This window comes from Phoca vitulina, unplaced genomic scaffold (assembly GCF_004348235.1).
Source record: "Phoca vitulina isolate PV1807 unplaced genomic scaffold, GSC_HSeal_1.0 scaffold10, whole genome shotgun sequence".
NCBI lineage: Eukaryota > Metazoa > Chordata > Mammalia > Carnivora > Phocidae > Phoca > Phoca vitulina.
Genome location: NW_022589713.1, coordinates 9393171 through 9414944, shown reverse-complemented (window position 1 = coordinate 9414944; position 21774 = coordinate 9393171). Strand labels below are relative to the sequence as shown.

Below are 21774 nucleotides of genomic sequence, written 5' to 3'. Positions count from 1 at the left end.
TTAATCATTGATTGTTTATATCTTCATTTTAAACCACCTATTCATCTATAATTTTAGCTCCTAACCTTTGTCTTTATTGCAATTTGTCATATTTAGATTACATTGTTTCTTTTCATTTCTTCCTACAACTCAAATTTTCATTGTAATCTCTTCATAGTACTTTACAGTAACAAGTAAAAATTCTTCTATTGCATGGGACAGAAGCCATCACTTCAAATAGCTGAAGCAAAATAAAGGTTTAGGTGAAGAGGGTGAAATATATTAACCCACATTCCTGAAAATATCAAATTGCAGGCTTGATTTCAGGCATAACTACATTAGAAATTTCAATTTTTTTTTCCTTAGGACCTAGTCTCCATGCCTACTCTATATTGCTACTACATTCTGGACAGGCTTCACCACCACTACACACAGGGTGGCAAGAGGTCTACAACAATTTCAGCCTATTAATGACATCCTTCCTCATTCAGGTCCTTCTGAAGAGAGAGAGCCCCTCTCCTTCCCAGTCAGCTTCCTAACATCTCACACCATCCAGGCTCTAAATAAACAAAAACATTTTCCATTTTAAAATTCAATGGAGAGAGAGTGTTTATGAGCCAAGAGGGGTTGGAATACAAGTCCTTCCTTGAGGAGACACTCTATGCAATATAAGTAGCCTGACACCATCAGAGCCCATGGCTTCAATGAATAACAAGCATCAAATTAAAGCCAGCAGCTGTATTTTGTAAGCTCCAGTGGACTCCTTGGAGTGTGCTCCTCAACAGGAAAGACTCCTTCTAAAATAAGGCAGACACCCGCAGCTTTTACTGTTTATATTACCATTTTATAGTTTTACCTCCTTTTGACTTGTCAAATAGCAGGGAAAAAATTATGGCAGGCATTAGTGTGGATGAGTTACGTTTACTGCATCAGTCCAATATCCAGTTTTGCACCTCACTTCATCAGAGCTCCTTCCTTCCCAGCCCAAGTCAGTTCCAAGAAGATGATAGGGTTATCATCCCACTCTGAAGCCAGTTTTTGAGATGATTTTACAATTTTTATTTACTCAGCACACCCAAGAATTAATCATGTATGGGAAAATGAATGATACATGTGTAAACTTAATACATGTGTCGACTTTAATGACCTCTCTCTCTTTTGTTCCTATTTTGCTGGAATCCCTTCCTGATATTTTGGGGGTGATTTCTATTGCTTCAATGTAGTGTGAGGAATTACAGCAAATGTCATTCACCAAATCATTGTGCCTTGCCTCTTGACTTAATGTTTTTCACAATTATATAAATCCCAAACCCCAAGGTTCAGCCTGGAGCCAAAAACATGCCACATCTACATGACACAAAGGAGCTTAACCTTGAAATGCATCATACCAAATGGAACCCCATTTCTTGCCAAAAGCTTTGCAGGCATCTGTCACAACATTTATCTCCCTTCAAGCCAGCAGCAGCGTTCACATTGGTTTCTAACATTCAAGCTCTGGCCCAAGTCTCTTCCCCTCTGTCTTCTTCAGACCTTGTTCCAAATGCGTAGAATAGGTTTCCTCCTCCCACCCAGCATGCCTCACTTTCTTTCCATTATGAGTTTCCCTGGTTCACCCTACAAAACTATTGCTCTCCCTGCCAAGAAACTCCTTTAACATATACAGAATTGGCATGTATCTTTCAGGGCTATTTCTGAACTCAGTCTTCTGTTCATTAGTACCGTACAGTTTTCACTTCTTTAGTTTTTAATTGTTTGAGGTTGTTTTAAATAATACATGCACATGATATTTATTTTAAAAGTTCAAAAGGATATAGAATGAAAAAGTACATCTTCTTCTCATACTGGCCTTCATCGTGAGCTCCCCTTTCTGAGATAACTACTAAAAACAAAACCAGTTTGTTGTGTTTTTCAAGACATCCTCTTTTATTTATATAGAGAGATAGCAATCTGGTTTATTGAGAAATATCGAGTGGGTAGAGTTTAAACTGTGGTAGCATTTTTTTAAGCACGACATTCAACTGAGCTCTGAAGAATCTCCTTTCTTGCTTACATGACTTCTTCGGCAGATCCTAGAACTTTCTTGCCACTGTCAGTTAAATTTCATTTTCATTTGTTTAAAATTCCCACCTCATATCCAGTTTAAATCTCATCTCCTCACTTCTCCCTAGTGAAGACCTGGCACTGCCTCAAATGACTTGGAGTTGGGAAGATGCTCTTTCATTGTGTGGAGGGAGAAGGAGGGGGTCAGGCATTGTGGATTGGGGGGAGGACTGAAAGCAGAGACCTTCTTACATCACTGGCAGCCTGTGGGTTCTTGGGAGGCTCCCCTAGTCTTGCTCTGGCTCCATCTAGTTCCACCTGCTCCTAGTAGCCTCTGAAGATAGGGAGGTCTTTCCAGGGGTGGGATGATTTTCTTGGAATTGTGCCCAGCTTCTCCAGGCCTCCCTCTATTATTGAGAGCCTCTTGAGAAAGTGGTATCTGGTTTCAGTTGCAATAAAAAATTTAGGCCCTTGTTATGAGCTGAATTGTGTCCCCCCAAATTCCTTTATTGAATTACAAAATTCCAATATCTCAGAATGTGATGGAGATAGGGTCTTTAAAGAAGTGATTAAGTTAAAATGAAGCTCTAGTGTGGACCTTAATCCAATCTAACTGGTGTCCTTTTAAGAAAAAGAAATTTAGACACACAGAGATACCACGACTGCACACACACACATAGGAAAAACCACGTGAGAACACGACAAAAAGGCAACCATCTGCAAGCCAAGGAGAGAGACCTCAGAAGAAACCAAAGTTGCTGACACCTTGATCTTGGACTTCTAGCCTTCATAACTATGAGAAAAAATGAATTTCTGTTGTTTAAGCCTCCCAACCTGTGGTATTTTGTTATGGCAGCCCTAGCAAACTGATACAGTCTGCAAATCCTGTACATCCACTTGGACCAAAGGTTTCCTGGACAACCTCATGAACGGTATCTTCGTTCTCTCCTTCATGCTCTTTTACAAGAAGATCCAGTACCCTGTAAATTCATCTTCCATTTTTCCAAAGGACATAGAGAGCTGCAAGTGGGGGCTGCCCACTCCCTCTTCCCAAGCAGAATCCCCCCCATCCCTTCTCACGGCTCTGCAATAGATGACCCCTGCAAGCCTCCTTGCAGAAATCTCCAGATAAGTAGTGTCTGGGTTCAGATTACCTCCAGACCACCAGAGCACCTGTTAAGCTCTCTCCAGAAGTAAACTCAATTCCAATGATAACACCACAGTGAGCCTCCACATGGAATTGCATCTAGCCAGGAGAGGAGATGTCAGCCACCCTCAGCACCTTTTTCCAGCAGCCCCCATCCCTGTGAATAAGGCTTCTGAAGCCCCTTCACTATATCTTGGGAGAAAGAACCTTAACCACTAGACTTGATCCTTAATCTTTTTACATAAGCATGTGGGGCAGAGGTGATGGTTGAGGTGACAGTACTCATTCAGCACCTCTAGGTAAGCCCAAATGGAAGTGTCTGATCATAATTGTGGACAGCTCTCTTTAGTATGTGGGACCTGAACACATTTTTGTTCTCAACTTTGAGCCTTATTCACCAATTTGGGAGAAATAGGAAAAGTACAACACCACATACATGTATATATTCCAAGTTTTTACTCAGAGGTGCAGTTTGTTTTGACTATAATTGATCTGGTCTTCAACATCAGCCCCACCTTCTAAGGGATGGTGAAACACGAATAAACTTAAACCTCTCTGGTTTGACACTTTATCCAATACCTTCAATAACCCCTTTCAGGAATTGTTCAGTCTCTTGGGAGAACTGCTCAGTCTTTTGCTACGAAAAACTACATTCAATGACTATCAATGTTTATGTTGCTTTGTGCACAGAAGTGTGTCATAGAATAAATTCCTAGTAGAATTGCTGGATCAAATGGCATTCAGTAAATTCAAAATTTTTCAATAAATATTTAGAAACCACAATAACTAAGTAGTTATATAGTACATTAGAAGATGGTAAAATCTATAGAAATAAGTAAAGAAGAGCAGAAGGGAACAGGATCAGGAGGTTGCAGTTTTAAATCGAGGGGTCAGTGAAGGCCTCATTGAGAAGGTGCTATTTCAGCAAAGACCTGAAGGTGAGGGATTTGGCCTTGCCTATATGTGGGAAAAACTATTCCAGGCAGTGAGAACATGCTGTGCAAAGGCTCTAGAATGGAAGAATCACTGACATGTTCAAGAAAAAGCAAACAGGTCAGTGTGGCTGGAGCAGAGGTGGTGGTGCAAACCTGGATGGCAAGAGTGGAAGTGCTAAAATGTGGTCAGAGTTTAGCTATATTTTGACTGTGTGTGACTGAGGTTGCCAAATTGCCCCTCCAAGTGTTTGCAGCAATTTCTCTTCCCGCCAACAAAGGAGACTTCCTGTGTACCCACACACTGGCCAATGCAACACAGTAACAAACTCCTGAGGTTTCACCACACTGGTAAGTAAAAAAGCAGCAGCTCAGTTGTTGCTGTTTTTTGGTTTTTGGTTTTTTTTTAATTTGTGTTTTTCCATTTGTGAGTGAGGATAGATATTTTTCACATGTTTGTAAAGTATTTTTTTTCTTTTTACCTGTTCATGCACTTTGCCCATTTTTCTAGTGGGCTTGTAACCATATAAATTGATTTGTCCTAACTTTTTATATATTAAGGAAATTAGCTTTTTGTTTTGTCTGTCATCCTTTCTCAGTTTGTCATTTTCCCTTGACTTTTTCTATAATATTTTTCCCATGTGGATATTTTTAATTTTTATATACTTAAGACTACTGATAATTTCTTTTAAAATAACTCCTACAGGAAAGCATTTCTTGTCCACCAACACTCTGTTTCCCAAAGTCTCTTCAGAGTCCAGTGGTTCTCTAAGTTTCCAAAAGAATGATCCCTGTGCTCAAAAAAATCTAGAAATAACTGTAACCTTACTCCCTTCCTAGAGACTTACTGTACACCCAAGCATAGTAAGAAAAATCAGTAAAGAAATGTATTTGCTTTGCTAACCCTATGTTTCCCAAACTTACTGAATCACAAACCACAGCCATCAGCCTGCTTTCCTTTTATTCCCTATTAATTCCATGGAACTGGTTTTACTTAGATCATGGTTTTAAAATGCTACATTAAACATTCTAAAATCTATACCAGTGTCAGTCCAGCCAAGAAAGTGATCCTGGATTGCATTATTTTGCCTATTCTCTCCCTCCCTCCACATTGCCCTGCCCCACCCGCCCAGACCCTGTCACTAGTGAATGTGCATGGCCTTACAGCACATGTATTATGTACCAGCCTTACTTCTGATTCTATCTGACCTTCCCAAACTCTCTCACTTTCCTTCTGTCCTGCTCTCCTTATCCACTTATTTTTTTAATTTTATTTATCTCATTATTTTGCATTTATACAGGCATAGACTTGAGATCCTCTTGTACATCCTTTCTGGAATAAGGCAGGGAATAAGGAAATACAAAGAAATAAGTTCCATTTATATAGCAGGGATATTGGGCTGACGTATGAAGTGCTGAGGATATAAAGATAAGTCCCTTAGAAAGGAGGAGCCTGCCACAGTGAGTAAGGGTTCCTGACTTCAGCAGCATATCAAGGCTCAGGAATTGCATGGTCCTCAATAGCAATTGCCCCCTTCTGTCCTCATCTGTCACAAGGGGCGGGGGGAGGGGCACCAGAAGGCATGCTGGGACCTCAGCTGTGGGTCAGCAGAAAATAGGGGAAAATTGAAATTGGAGGGGACCAGGGCTTTGGGAATTGGGCCAAATTAGGGCTAGTCCTCAAGGAGGTGTAGCAAGGTTTCGCATGACAGTGCCTGGCAGAGATCTAATTGAGTGGCACTTTAAAGGCGGTGGGATATCCACTGTCTGGTGGTGCATGGCCAGAGCAGTTTAACTAGGACTACAGGGGCACAGGTTTCAGGGAAAAGAGACCAACTCAGGAGATGCGGAGGAGTGGAGTGGTTAAGAGCAGGGGTTCTGCCAGGTTGCCCAGGTTCAAATCCTAGTTCAGCCATTGACTGGTTGTGTGGCCACAGGAAAATTACTTATCTTCTCTGGGCCTTAGTTGCCTCATTCTTTTAAAAAGCGGGGGGGGTTAGGGGGGGTGTTTAACAGCATAAGACTCAATGAGCTATCATCCATCAGGAGCTTAGAACAGCATCTGGCATAAAGTAAGGACTAAGGGGAAGAACCCAGCAAGAAGCCCTTTAGGCTCAGGAGAAAGCAAATGGAAGCCAGGGGGACTGAAGAATGCAAAAATGCAAATACCCCATGCTTTGTTTTTGTTTGGTTATTTTGGAATGATCAGCAAGTTGGGAGGAAGGTCCTAAGTTGAAGCACAGCAGGACACAACCAATCTAGACTAATCATTTCAATTCAGTTACAGGCCTAAGACCAAAGGAGCAAAAATCAACCATTCAAATATTCACTCCACATCAGGACAACTGCTTTCCCAGATGGCACCTTTTTGCAAATTGGAGGGTGAGGACGGGGAGGGGTCACTTGCCCAAGACATTTCCATGCGATTTGCTAGGAAATTAGTGTCATAAATCTACGATGACTCTGATGTGAACGGAGTCCCCAGCACTGGGCAGTGTGCATTCTACACAACCACACGCAGCCTTCTGGCTCCCACTGAAATCGTTTTCTTGTCTTTATGCAGTATGTAGCACATTCTTTATCATAAAAAGTTTTAAACAACAGGAAAAAGGAGAGCGGTATGAACCATGTTAATCTTTCCTCCTGTGTGGTAGACGGGAATATTTTAATCCTTCTGAAATCTGTTTCACTTGAGATGTGACTACTTCCAAATGCAATTTTTTTACAACAGAACTTAGTTCAAAACATTCAAGTTGTTTAAAAGTAAAAAACATGTTGAATATGATCTAATGTTGGAAAAGCTGTGTTAGTAACCCTTCATTTTGAAATAAAGTTCTGGAGAGGTTTAACAAAAGCTGAAAGGCTTTAAAACATTTCTGCAACAATTGAGGTCCACGGAAGTATATGACAGGGCTTGAAGCAGTTTGGCTGAAACAAACACAAACTCAACTTCTGGTTTGGGTAGCGTTCCCCCCCACACACACCCCAAATAATTTTCCTTTCATCACAAACTAGAAAACCTCTTTGTTTCACGTATCCAGCTGCGCACCCATGGGCATTCATTCTGGTTTGGTCTCGGCTAAATGCAGAGAAACGCAGTGGACCTGTTTCAAGTCGACGCTGCCAAGTCGTCATGAATTCATCACTATCCTGTCACAAATGTCCTCCCACAGTGTTTTTCATTGCCTGTGGTACCAAAAGAAAGGAGCCAGTATTGTTTATGAAATGGCTGTGAAACAGATATTTGATTCTTTTTTCCCCTTAGAATCTGTTATAAGCCACAGAAGCAAAGGAAGGGGGAAGAAAAAAAGAAGGGCAGTCACTTCAGTCGTGTCAAACAGAGAAGAAGGAAAAGGGGAGAAAGAAATAGAAGGAAAGAGCTGAAAGAGAAAAGAAGAAAGCTAGAGGAAAAGAAGGGAAGGAAAAAGGGAAAAAAATCTCAGCTCTCCAGGCCATGTGCCTGGAATATAGACAGACCCTAATTTGGAGAAAGTTTTTTTTTTTACTTTTTTTTTTTTTTACTTTTTGTACCTTAAATGATAAATGTCTACGTCTTATTAAGCTGTGATCTCTATCTTTACTATAGTATAAGCCTCATAATTATCTGAGACTTTCCTTTCGAAAGGTGTGCTATTTAGATTTTTATCTGAATCTCTGTGTACCCAAAATAGGAGTTAAGTTCCAGGAGGAACCAGAATGTCCCTCCATCCTACTCTGTTGCTGGGGCCTGGACTGAGTAGAGCAAGCCACGCCCCCATCCACAGTAAAAATTTAAGGAGGCCCTCACTCTCAGGCTATGACCCTGCACCCACACGATTCTGACAGTGGGCACCTCCTTAAGATGTAGCACCCCAGGGGGCTCCCTTGCCTCACCCTAGTCCTGACCTGCCCCCTGCTCCCACAACAAGCCCTCCTTGGCCCTGGAAGTCATCTCAGGGCTCTTTCTCTTACTTCTACCTAAAAGCCAGTTGCTGAGGCTCCTCTCCTGTCAGAATCTCACCCTATGCCCCCACTACCTTCCCACACCACCCCAAGCATCACTCCCACCTAACTCAACCAAGCTGCTCTGGCCTTAGGAATCTATGGCTGAGTTTTGAACAAGCCTTCAAGAATTTTAGAGGTTAACAAGTAGTTCTGGACCTTGCTTCAAGAAGAAAAAAATCAGCCAAAGAAATTTCCTTTGTTATGCTGTGAAACTATGAAATCCCGTTTAGTGACATCATGCCTTAGAAACCATCCAAAATTCTATCCGAAACAGATCTTTATCTAAGGAAAAGATAATGTCTAACAAGATGGGCCTTGCTAGTTAGGTATTGATTAGATTACTTTATTATTAGTTTAAACCCCTGGGGCACCTGGGTGGCTCTGTTGGTTAAGCGTCTGACTCTTAGTTTTGGCTCCGGTCATGATCTCAGAGTCCTGAGATCAAGCCCCAGGTCGGGCTCCTTGCTCAATGCAGAGCCCGCTTGTGATTCTTTCCCTTTTCCTCTCTCTCCCCTTCTTCGCTGCCCCCCCATCTTCCCCCTTCCCAGCACATGCGTTCTCTCTCTCAAATAAATATCTTTAAAAAGAATAAACTCCTGACTGAGATTTTTCTAGAGGAAATCATAATAACCCAATTTCCTACTGAGGCCTTGCTTCAATCACCCAGAGATACTCCTTCTCTCCACCCACTCTACTTTCTTTCTCCCCTACAAACAATTGCACTCTGCCGGGCCTCTCTCAAAGAGAAGAGTACATCATATCCCTTTTTTTTTGCTGGAGAAAATCCAGTGACTCTGGGGAGAACAAGATGACCGATGTCAAAGCAACAAGGCTGGAGTGAAGACCTGCAGGCCTCACTGGCAGGTGAGCAGAGCGGTGCACTGGTCAGTGGCTTTCCTACGGTCACTCGGTTAGGAAAAGGTGGAATTAGAATTGAAACTCATGTCTAATCTTGTTAGACTCTACACTCTCTGTCCCTCTTCCTCCCTCTCCGCCACCGCTTCCTCCCATAATGCACTGCTGCCAGCACTCTCCAGAGCACAGTGCTTGGTTGACGGTGTGGTTTATTTATAAGAGCTGGGTCTTGGCCTTTCTTATCTGAGCTCCAATCATCGGAAACTAATGCTGAACAAATCTTCTGAAGCTGCCTCACGCAATCCCTTATAAATTATGATAAGAAAACTAAAGTGCAGTCATTAAGTTGCTATGCCCCTAGTGAGCCATTAAGTCAGTGCCTGGAGCAGGACCAGCACTGACTCCACCACAGTGTGTTGGCACCTCACCATGCTTCTGAGATCTTGCAAGGAGAAACCCAAGTCCTAGATGTGGGGAGATGAGTTCTCTCAAGCCCCCAACCTTTCTGGAGACACACTGGTAAGTGGTGGTTAAGGGGCAACATCCATACCTGCCAATCATGTTTGGCTCCAGAGTTGGCTGTTTCTTTTCGGCAGAGCAGTTCTAGTCACTAAACCCATGGGGAAAACGTGTATCAGAGTGAACAGGAAATAGAGTCGCCAGCACGTTTCCAGGTGGATTCTGGCATCTTCTTCTAGGACTTCCTGATTCTCTCATTCCCAAGCACTTGCAGGGCTCCCTACAGCAGTACCAGACCTAAACACTCTTCGAGTCACCACCACCCTTAATTCCTTGTAACCTATTTTCCAACATGGTCCCTCGGTCTGAGTCAACCTGGTCTATATATACCAGCCCCATGAGCACACCCTCTCTACACAACTTACCTGTTACCAGTTCTGGCCCCATATTCATGCCCCAGCTCCTGGATGTCTGCCTCCTCCCTCCTGTGTCCCCCTCCCCCAGTTCCTCTAAGGTGGGGTTGCAATCACAAAGGTCTTTGAGGGCCAGGAAGGTAAGGTGAATGTGTGAAGTGCTAGGTGCACGATGAAGGGAATGGTGGGAATACAGCAAACTAAGAAGTGCATGGCCCACCTAAATAAAATTCCAATTTTAAGAAATTTAAAGTATTTGGTTGTTCAAAGTACTTCCGGCAGCCTGGATTCGGTAGGCACCCGTTTTCAACCCATTTGCACTCTAATCTGCAGGCATTACTTTCTTCAAATCCTGACTCAGAGTCAAACATATTTCCCTAGTATTGTCTTTACTCATCAGCACTCCTTTATACCCCCTTAATTGTATGGAGTTCCTGTACCATATTCTCTGGCTTTTGTATTCTATATACCTTAAGGGTAAGAACAGTTCACCTTTGTTTCATAACTCAACTTTAGATCAGCCCTGCCTCAAATTTAGTTAACCAGAACCTCCAACAATAGTGTATAGTGTGCAAGTCTTATTAAAAAACAAAAAACAAAAACCTTATTTGGTGTAAGTCCTATTCCTAAGTGTGTAGATTAGTATCGTTGGCATCTTTGGAAACTCCTAACAATGGGGCAGAAGTTAATTTTCTGCATCTCCGTAGTTCGGAAGAGAGGGAAACATTCTGTTGTTAATTTGCACCAATACAAATAAACCATATGGCTTTCTGAATGACAGAGTCACTGTGACATCCAGCCAACTACGCCTGGACCATTTCTCACTTGTCTCCCAGAAAGCTGTAAACACAGGAAGCCAACCTTAATGGACCTTGAATCCTTCTGTCATCTGCTGCCCTCTAGTGGACAGAAGGGATATAGCGGAGAGTATGGTCCGGAATCCAGAACTCCCTGAGGCCTAGCTCCAGAAGACGATGGACAGTCACATAGAAAAACCATCCCTTCCTCTGTGATGTAGAGTTGGAGTGATTATAATAAAAACAGAAAAAAATTTACAGAGACATTGAGCTATGGTTTTCTATTGTGGAAGATAAAGTTTGTGTTGAAGTAATGTAAGTAGGAATCAATAACTCATTGGTGAGATATAAAAAACCACTGAGGCTGAGAGGAAACCAGGATGTGGTCTTCACACCATGCAACAACACCACTTTTTAAAAAAATATATCTTTTAGTGGTTTTTTTTCTATAATATAAAAGTGTATACACTTTATTGTACACGTTTTTCTTTGTTACACAAGTATGTGTTCATCTTAGGAAGTACGGATATGCAACAAAATCCAGATGAAATCACTCAGAAACCACCTTCCACTAAAAGAATACCACTGGCAATATTGTGAGATCATTCTAGACGTTATGGAATGCATATATAAATAGATAAAGGATCACATTTTGCATCCACTTTCACAACCTGCTTCATTACTGCCATGTTCTGAGGACATAAAAAGTGCGTGTTTTCTGAAGTTATTCCTCACCTGCGCTGTGTGTGCCAGCCACTCGGAGTGTGGGCTCATGAGTGTGCTAAACCAGGCAAAATTACCTGCGTGTCTCACCTAGCGCCCCCTCTCATCTGACTAATCATAACGTATCATTTTCTTTTCCAGATGGTAGTTAAAATAATAAATCTGGGCATATGGAAAATAAATTAACATTAGTACTCTCTACTGTAACTGTATTTATCATGGATTTAAACTGTGTGGATATGGCATTCTAGTCCTGTTTTAATAAATATATTTTTAAACGACATCTATGAAAGATTTTTCTCCCAAAATTATGGGAGATATTTAATGCACTTGAGAGAAAATTTCAAACGTAACCAATCTGCACTTAGAAGCGAAACATGATCATTGTTTCTCCAGGCATGTGTAGTTTGCCTCCATGTGATAAACACAACAAGGAAAAGAATGGCATCTACTTAAGAGGAAGCCATGATGGTGGGGATGAGAGACAGCATGACCAGATTTAATGTTAAAGCAAAACTAAAAACTCCAGGATGGCACTTAAGTGAGCGTGATGGGAACGTATTGTTTCCTTATAATGATTTTAAATGGAAATTACAATTCAATCACAAATAAAAGTAAATTGTAGATAGTGAGGCGAACAAATCTGTTTCACTCGGATTCACGGTGATTATCAAATTAGCAGCTACTCATTCACCACTAACCATTTTCAGTCTTCTTGGTCTCTCTAACAGCCCTGAACTGCAGCTTCATGGTGATTGCAATGGTGGCAGCTCATCAGGGCTGTATTTTAGCTGTGCTTTTATCTTCCCTGTTTTGCCTTTTCATTGCTTGGCAAGGTAAAAGAAAAAAGATCATTAGAGGAGTGAAAACTTGTGCTTGCACCTGTTTTTAAAAGTTGTGCAGTACCGGTTGAAGGCCTAACATCTGGCTCCAGGCTGTCTCCCAACCCATCTCCTAGCACTCTCCCCTCATTAACTCCACTCCAGCCACACTGGTCTCCTTGCTCTTTTTCCACACGCCAAACACACTCCCGCCTCAGGGCCTTTGCACCTGCTATTCCCTCTGCTAGAACATCCTTCCCACCTACATCAGCAAACTTCACCGCCCCACTTCATTCAGGCCTGAGTTCAAATGTCCCCTCCTTAGAGAGATTGGCCTTCCCCAACTGATCCTTCCTGAAATAGCACCCCTATCACACTCTACTTCCTCAGTCTGCTTTGTTTTTTCTTCCCAAAACATCTATCACTACCTGGTGTAATATTACATGCCTATTTTGTGTTTCGTTACTGAATGAACCCAATATCAGGGAATTCTGACAGAATGTCCAGCATGGGTCTGGGAGTACATATATTGAAATCACCAGGACATTTTGATGTACACCTTGGTAAGAACCTGGTGTTAGGGGGCTTTATAGCTTTTGGGATCAGATGGTCTGGATTAAAATTCCAGCTTGACAAGCATAGGACATCACAGCTGTAGGCCCAGTCAGAAACACAGTGGTAAAAATACCCGTTCCCCAAGGTTATGCTGAAGATAACACCAGGTAATGGATTTGAGACAACCTCCTGCACCAGAAAGAGTTATATAAATACTAGTTTAGTGCCCTGTTTCTTCTCTGAAGGTGATCTCCTTATATTTTGAAAAATAAAAATTTTTAAATAAGAGTAAGATATATTTTTAATTAGAACCCCAGACAGTCTTCTCTGAACTAGATTGTTGCTTCTTTGTAACTCTAAATTGTACGTCCATTTCTATCCCTGAAGGCAGTGCAAATGAGAAGTGCATCGAATTTGGCCAATACTCATAGCCAATTGAAATAATTCCATATTCCGAAATTCAAAATTGCCAGCACTGCCCCCAGAGTGGCCCCGGGGAAGAGCCGACCTCCCGGGGCTGAGTGTCCCTGAACTTCGCCTTGCCCTTGGGGAGTCCGGTTCGCAGCGGAAGGTGGAAGCGGCGGGCGGGAGCGCGCGGGAATGGAGGACAGGTGCAGCCGGTGAAGGTGCCGCCCGGGGAGACCCGCACACAGCACTTCTGGGAGCAGCAAGCAGACATGCGGCATTTTGGAAGCATTAGCTCTAATCACAGGAGATTCCAGTGTGGTCCCCGAAGGGGCTGGGTCCTGTGACATAAAAAACAATCGGTGAATTGAGGCTCCGACTCCAGCGGCCAGCCTTCACCCCGCCAGTCTTACAACAGAAGTGGCTGTGATAGGAATTAGTCCTCCAGACAACATATGTATGGTCGCCTTTTATGACACAGATCACCAGGGAAGGACTTCAGAAGACACAGGTGGGGACATTTTGTTATTCATGTTTACGTAACCAAGGAAATGAATGTTTTATAGATATACTTCTATTTATAAACGCCGCTAGCGGTTTTAATTGGATCAAGAGTGACACCTAGTGGAAAAACTTTGCTAAGCTCTATTTTCTATCTCCTCCCCACCCCCAGTCTAATTAATTTAGTTTATAAAATTACTCCACAATATCACCAAGGGGTCATAACGCCAATGTCTTTGAAAATTGCATCCAAAATCCTGTAACATCAGGCTCTGTAAGAACAAGGGCAAAAGGGGACTGAAAGCCTGGAACTAGTTTTAAAAGTATGTATGTATGAAGAAACTGGTAAGAAAGGCAACAGTAAAAGAAATAAGACAAATCTGTGTCCCAAGTTTCTTAGCATGGTATGAAAATTTTCCATTAGACAAAGAGAACAATTCAAATTTGACTAGGAATCTGTGAGTAGGACTTTTTGGATTGGAAGCAGGTGAAAAACAGTGGCTACTACCTCTGGAAACCCTGCTGAGTGGCCTGGCCTCTGGCAATTGGCCCCTTTGCTTGAGGTCCAGGTACCCACTCTTGCCCCCAGTCTGTGAGTTTCTGCAATTCATACGTCCCAACTAACACTGGAGCAGGGCCATCTGGAAGAGCTTCTATCCCCAGATCCTTTTCCCATTTTTTTCTCACCCTAAAATCAGGACATATGACCTAACACCCAGTTGGACCATAAAACAGAGCCATTGAACTTAGGACTGCTACAAGAAATCCAAGGTATTCACTTGCTGTAACGACATAGAGGTGTATTGGCTCTTTTTTTAAACAGTTTTTAATATTTATTTTAGAGAGAGAGCACGTGCGTGCGAGCAGGGAGAGGGGGCAGAGGGAGAGAGAATCCCAAGCAGATACCCCACTGAGCCCAGAGCTGATGCAGGGCTTGATCTCACAACCCTGGGATCAGGACCTGAGCTTAAATCAATCAAGATCAGACACTTAACGGACTGAACCACCCAGGCACCTGAGGTGTATTTGCTTTTAATGATTTCATAAAAGAATTCATTCTACTTCCCAAATGGCCTCTGGGATCATATTTTGCATCTCCCCACCCCCACAACTATTTGCAGTTCTTCAGGAGGAGGACTTTAGCAGCCCTTCAATGACATCTCTGTGCCCCTCCAGTGTTCTCTGCTTTGTTAGTCTTTCATCCCCTCCTGGCCTGATTGCAGCTTTCCAGTTTTTAACCCCTCCTCTTCCACACTCCTCTCAATCGCCTTCTCACCGGACTCTGGCCAGCCCCAATGCAGGGTTTCCATCCCAGAGTGCTCCCACCCAGTGCCTCGGTCCCAGCTGCCTCACCATGATTCCTCTGAAACTCACTGAGTAAACATCAATTTGCCATGAAACAGCTCCCACCCGAGAGTCTCCTTTCCACCAGAAACATGCACTTTGTTACTCCCATGCTTGGTCTGCACCATGCAGTTGGTTTGCTCTAGCAGCCCTGTTGAGCCTAATGGCATAATTCACTTCTGTTTATTTAGTTGGTTAAATCAGATTAAAATGTGTTTTTGGCAGGGGTAGAGTGTGCTCACTTGTGTGTATTTTAATTTTCACACACGCTTTCAATGCAGAGACCCAGAGGCACAATTTAAAAATTAAAAGTTTACAAAGCCATGCTGATGACAGTCAACGATAATGGATAGGCTTCACAGCCAGCAAATACTTAAAATAAGTTTAATTATCTTGAAGAACTACCGCTCTTCCAGGCCCGAAGAGGTATCGCTCCCCACTTCAAGGTCCCCAAAGGGCTTCACCAGCACCACCAGGAAAGCTTCATGAAAGGACACAGTCCTGGGCCCTATCCCAGATCTCCTGAACTAAAATCTCTAGGCAGAGACCTGGAATCTCTTTTTCCACAAGCTCTCAGCCAGCCCCACATATTTTCAGTCCAATGTTTGGAAGCACTGCTCCAAATCGCTGCCCAAAGCTCACGTCTTGCAGAAAGGTCTCGGAAAGCAACTTTTGCCAGTATTTCCCAGTCTAAAGACATGCATACTATCTTGATTTCGGCCATATCCATGTATCACCTACTCTGCAATTGACCTAATATGTGTATATCAACTGGCTTGCATTTTTGCGTAAACGGATTTCATTTTTTAGTTTTATCACTACTATAAAATCATGATTTTGATGTATAGTTTTTCTACTACACAATATAATAAATATACATCATTAATAACCATTTTAAAATGCTTTTCTCCGTAGCAATATGCATAGTTTGTGTACCAGTAGGTATACCTGCCATACCTGAGAAAAAGCTGACCGAAAGAAAGAATCTCTGGTCCCACCTTTCCTTACAAAGAGGGCCCTGAGGACAATTATGACTAGGAGAATTTTGTATTGTTCCATTCTTCACCCACCCTCTCCTTCTTTTAATCAGTAACCAAACAAATCACTGGAGGTGGGGTCCAGGAATTGGTCATTCTAATATAAAACCAGGGGTAGAACCCATCACGCCATTTCCCCTTCAAAAGACATTTCTCCCCAGTTGGGAAGTCCCATTACCCTCTACCACCTCCACGGGGCTACTTTGTATTCACTGATAAACAGAGGATGAAAAAGCCACTTAAAATATTCTCACAAGTACAAATCAGAGCCAAAAAGTGGATGCTTGACTCCAGAATTCCAGGGAATACCAACCTCCAGGGCTGTCTTGTACTAGTGCTGGGTTAACACTCCCATACCTTCATGGCAGCAGGCCCTGGTTTCTTCCTTTCTCCTCGTTTCTTCTTATTCTCTGCTTTTCCCTTTCATTAGTTAAAAATAAATGACATAGGGCGCCTGGGTGGCTCAGTCGTTAAGGGTCTGCCTTCGGCTCAGGTCATCAAGCCCCACGTCGGGCTCCCAGCTCGGAGGGAAGCCTGCTTCTCCCTCTCCCACTCCCCCTGCTTGTGTTCCCTCTCTCGCTGTCTCTCTGTCAAATAAATAAATAAAATCTTTTAAAAAAATAAAATAAAATAAATGACATACTTTTTTTTCTTACTTTGAAAACAAATGTTCATGCAAGAAAAATTAGAAAGAAAAGGTAAGATAAATAAACATTTTGAAAGGTCCATAATACAACTGTAGGGACACTTACTTTTAACCCTTTAGGATATATATTCCAAACACTTTCTAGAATGTGTGCCAGGATATTATTCACAGATTGATGTGTGCTGAACTCAGTACTAGAAAAGAATGAGGGGTGCTTTCTTTATTCTCCTTCATTTCTAACCCAGCACTTGACACACTTCAGTTGCAGAGCTGGAAATGGAAGCTAGGAGGCACTAGAAGGCGAAGGCTCACCTACCCGGAAGGAGGCTGGTGCTGAGTGGAGGATGTCTGAACCAGGACCGGAGGTTCACTAGGGAGGAGGCCAGTGGCAGTGGGTTCTTCAAAAGGGGAAGACTCATGCCCCACCCCACCCCCAGACAGCCCTCACATAGTGACCTGGCTTCTGCAGAAGGGGGATTGAACACCAGATTTTTGGCCTTATCCTACAGCATAAGATCCTTGTGCCCAACTTGGCGAAGGAAAAGAAGCTGACATCTTAGAAAAAGGGCAGTAAGCAACCCAGTGGCTCCCACAGAGCCCTAAACAGTTGTAGCCCCTCTGTTTGCTGGACACCATGTTAAAACTCAACTGAGATGGAGTTTCCAGCCAGTTCTGGTGAGTGGGAGGGGCCCAATTTATCTCCTTTAGAACTGTTAAAGCCCATTGGCCGGAGACACCAAAAAGGGAGTTGAGAGGGGCTTCTTAGGGCATTTGGGTTTTTTATGGATACGTTTAAGGAGACATTAGGGCAGCAGGGGTCAAATCTGGACTGGATTCTGTCAAGAAGAAAGGGAATATGGTGATAACTATCTTAATTTTCACCTTGAAAAAACTGAAGTGGGGGAGAGTTGTCATCAGTTTAAAAAGAAAGAAAGTAGCAGTCATCTGTGTTAGATATTTTAGGTTGTAGAGTGGCTTTGTCTTTATCTCGTTCCAAACATGGTCAGAATGGCCTTGTACAGCATTGTTTATATTCTTTAAACGTTGTTAATTTCCACTTGGCAATATCATGATCCAGCTGCTAGCAGAGCCATTTTTTACTTTCCTGAACAAAGGACTGTATCATTTCTTAGCCCAAATTAATATCCATTATATATGTACACAGATGTTTTTTTACAAATACAGGAGTGTACTATACATACTGTTTGAGAATCTATTTTACCTAATAATATATCAACAAGAGTTGTTTGTGACAGTATTCATCTGTGTCATTTTAAATGGGAATAATGGGGTTCCATTGTGCAGATAAGCCATACGTAGTTAACTAGTCCCATACTGCTTGACATTAGAATGTTTTCTTCCATGCATTCAAGCCTGTGTGTGTGTGTGTGTGTGTGTGTGTGTTTATGCTTTCGTAATCAATGCACTAATGGACATCTCTGTATCTAAGATTTTGTGTCTATCCACAGTTAGTTCCTTAGGATAAATTTCCGGAAATGGGATTGCCAAATTGAAGTGGGGCCACAGTTTTAAAGCTTTTGGTAATACTGTCAAATTGTCCTTAAAAGTTGTTACAATGTACACTGTCACAAAGCAGTATAGGAGAATGATTTTAGCCCTGTTTCCTTCAGCATGCTTTGTAATTTTGCAATTATCTGCTTTTATTGGTTTCACATTTAGTAGATTTATCTACCCCCACATGAGTTCAGATGCTCTAAACATGTTAGTGAGACCAAAACTATCCACTTAATTGCTTCCTGAGTAAGAGTTTTTATCACTAGTTAAGTAAACAAGTCAAAGGAAATGTTCTATTGATAGTAAATCAGGACTGGTTTCCATACACAAAGGACAGCATGCTAAAGTTAAGGTTTTTGCTGACAGAAATAGTTCGTTGATTTCTATCTCAAGCATTTGCGGTTTGGTCCTCTATGACATTTCAATAAACATTTGTTGACTATCTTTTAAATGCTATCTGATCCAATTAGATTTTTTTGGTTGTGAGTGACAGAAAAACTCAATTCTAAAGGCTTAAACCCAAAGCAGGGTGAAATTTATTGATTCATGTAACTGAAAACCCTGGAAGACAGTGTAGCCACAGGTGAGGCTTCGTCCTGAAATTAAAGGCTGCCACCAGGATCCACCTCTGTTTAGCTGCCTTTGGACTGGCTTGATGCCTAAGCTCTCTGTGGTGGCCTTTGGCAGCTTCGGGCTTTGTCATCATGGTCACAGGATGACTGAAGGAAAATCAGAAGGAAGTCATCATTGATACTGGGCAGGAAAACAACAAATACCACCATTATGACTCTCCTAGAATTCTAAAGCTAGCAGGAAATTTGGAAATCATCTAGTCTAACGTTTTTCAAAAGGTGTTTGTTTTGTTTTGTTTTGATGGATTTAAGATCTTTCGCTGTCTTGGGGCACCTGGGGGGCTCAGTCAATTAAGAGCGTCTGCCTTTGACTCAGGTCATGATCTCAGGGTCCTGGGATTGAGCCCTGCTTCCGGCTCCCTGCTCAGCGTGGAGACTACTTGCTCCTCCCCCTCTGCCCCTCCCCCTGCTCATGCTCGCTCTCTCTTTCTCTCTCTCTCTCTCTCTCTCTCTCTCTCTCTCGCTGTCTCTCAAATAAATAAATAAAATCTTTAAAAAAAAAAAAAACTTTTGCCTTCTTCACACAAGATCTTAGGATAAAGCCAAATACATAAAATAGAGTAAAACTGAGCTACTCATGTTGAAACAGGGGTAAGAACCCTAAGCCCCAAGTATTTCACCCCCTCTCTTTTTCCTCATCCTCCCTGAACCTCCTACAAGAAGCACTGATCACTTTGGAGTAGGGAAAATGAGGCCCTGAGCACATACATGGCTGGCTCTAGGACACATAGCCCATGAGTGATAGAGCCAATGGAACTCGAGTGCCCTCGCCCTGTCCCTCTGTCTTGCTACTTCCCTCACCTCTGTTTATTTCTCACTGCCATTTTGAGTATTGGGTTTCACTTCTATTTTTGACTAAGCACCTCTGTCCCCACCAAAAAGAAAAAAGAAAAGGTAAACAGAATTGAAAGGCTCAGTTGCCTACCATGCATGTTTATGCCCAGCCCTCATGCCTCCAGCCATAGTGGATCACTGAGACAGGCTCAGGACCAAGCAGGTTCAAAGGTACATTGAGCTTCTATATTCCTCCAAGTCCACTTGAGGTTTTTTTTTAAATCACCAAGATGATGCCAGAAATCAGTGTTTCTCAGGGTATCACCTAAGGACATTGTGGATACTTCTCTAAGATCCTCTTAGGAATTCTTGAGTTTAGAAGATATTTTTGGACAGAGTGCAGGATGAGTGACAGAAGCAAAGGGACCCAAAATAAGAGTCCTAGAGATCGCTGTCCTATGAGAAAGGAAGATTATCAGTTTGACTTTAAGGGATAGAAACATTTTCTTTAGTACACAATTGAAAGTTACAGCCAATATTGAGAAAGAAATGAAAAAGATGACCAAATTTATGCAAATGCAAAAAGAATCCTAAGTGGTTACAATAAATAGAAATAAAATAATAAACAACACCATCTGTGTCTGGTAAGAAGTATACCCCAAAATATCACCATTATGTTTCATATTACCGTAATGATTTTCATATCACCATTATCACCATATCACCATTATGTTTCATTTGCCTCTATAACCAAGAGATAGATATGAGGGACTAATGTAATTCACCAATATATTCTCTCTCTCTCCAACCCTCATCCATCTCTTTCTCCCAGTTAATTAAAGCCGTTCTTATGCAGAAGAATTGGGGCATAGAAAAAACTTGGAAAACTACATTAATACATTTTCCAACTAAATCAAAATAAAAGGGTAAAGGTCATTGGGACCCTGGGTAACATTCAGAGCTCCATATATACAAGATCGTGGGTTAAAGCCAATGGATAAATGTCACAGGAGACCAGGAGGGGTGCGATCCTCTGCTCTGTAAAGAACAAATTTTGGAGGGTCTCATTAAAGATAACTCTCCCTTTATATGGGGGAAAAGAATTTCTATCAAAAAACTATGTTTTCTAGCAAAACCCACACATAACCTTTTTTATTGTACACTGGTACTCTGCAATTTAAAGCAATATTTAATTTGTTGAAGCTAGAGGTATAGAGTCTCTCCAAATATTCAAGTTATAAAAGGAAAATGTTTCCATTGAACATAGAAGAAAAAAATTAGGAGAAAACTGAGCATGTACTTATGTATCCCCTTCAGATCCCAAATCACTTTGTGAGATTAGTAACATAGAAATATAGTAAACCTATCATGATTTGTTTACAGAATCTTGAGCTCCAGTGCACCGAGAAATGTGATTGCCAGGAGAAATAAGTTGGGTCAGGGAGGCATTCATTTTTTTCACCTTTGGGTTCGAATAATCAAAGAAATTAAATCATATGCCCCTGTGACCACCCACTTTATTGTTCACATCCCAGTTTTTGGTCACCTGGTGTTATACTTTTATGTTTACTCATCCATCTTTCCTACCACCAAACTCAGCAAAGGCAAGGACTGTATCTTACTCATTTAGGATCCTGAAGGTCTTAGGAAAATGCTTGTCCCTCAATAAATAACATAGAAACAGAGGCAGAAAAGAGATCTAATGAATTGTATCAGCACCCCTTCCATGCTTTGATTTGCTGCCATTTTTACCTTTTTTCCAAATTAATAAAAGGTTAAGTGTAAATTCCAAAGAAAGATTGGGTCAGAAGATTCAGAGACCATGGCCAAAAAAGGTTTAGGACTGTGGAAGAAAGTTCTAGAAACATTGGGTAAAATTAATTTATTCCCAACACTACCTTTTGCTTTCTTCCTTTGCCAATTTAATGAAAAAGATAATTAAGCCTAAAAATGCAGCATTGTCAGGGAAATGGCAGTTGAAGACAAATAGGGTATACCAGAAGAGGGCACTCTTAACACAGATATTTACAGTTAACATTTTTTGAATGTTTGCCCCACAGCAGGGCCAACAGGGAAAGCACAGCATTCTTTCCTAAGGAGCTCATAATTCTCCCAGCCAAGCAAGGAAAAGGAAAAACACCAAGGGTAAAAAATTAGAGAAGAATGCCAAAGGTGATGACCATGCTCCCTGGCCATTGCAATCTGGAAGCAGAGC

At 41.9% G+C, this 21774-nt stretch overlaps 1 protein-coding gene across 3 annotated transcripts in view; it reads left to right on the top strand.

Moving 5' to 3' along the window:
* Positions 1 to 13175: 13175 nt before the first annotated feature.
* GYG1 (glycogenin 1) overlaps positions 13176 to 21774 on the top strand; it is a 73060-nt gene continuing 64461 nt past the window's right edge. For all 3 annotated transcript variants that reach the window (XM_032408487.1, XM_032408490.1, XM_032408486.1), the window contains exon 1: positions 13176 to 13621. In XM_032408487.1, the coding sequence (XP_032264378.1) occupies positions 13583 to 13621 (39 nt within the window). In that variant the 5' untranslated portion in view covers positions 13176 to 13582. The remainder of the gene's footprint in view (positions 13622 to 21774) is intronic.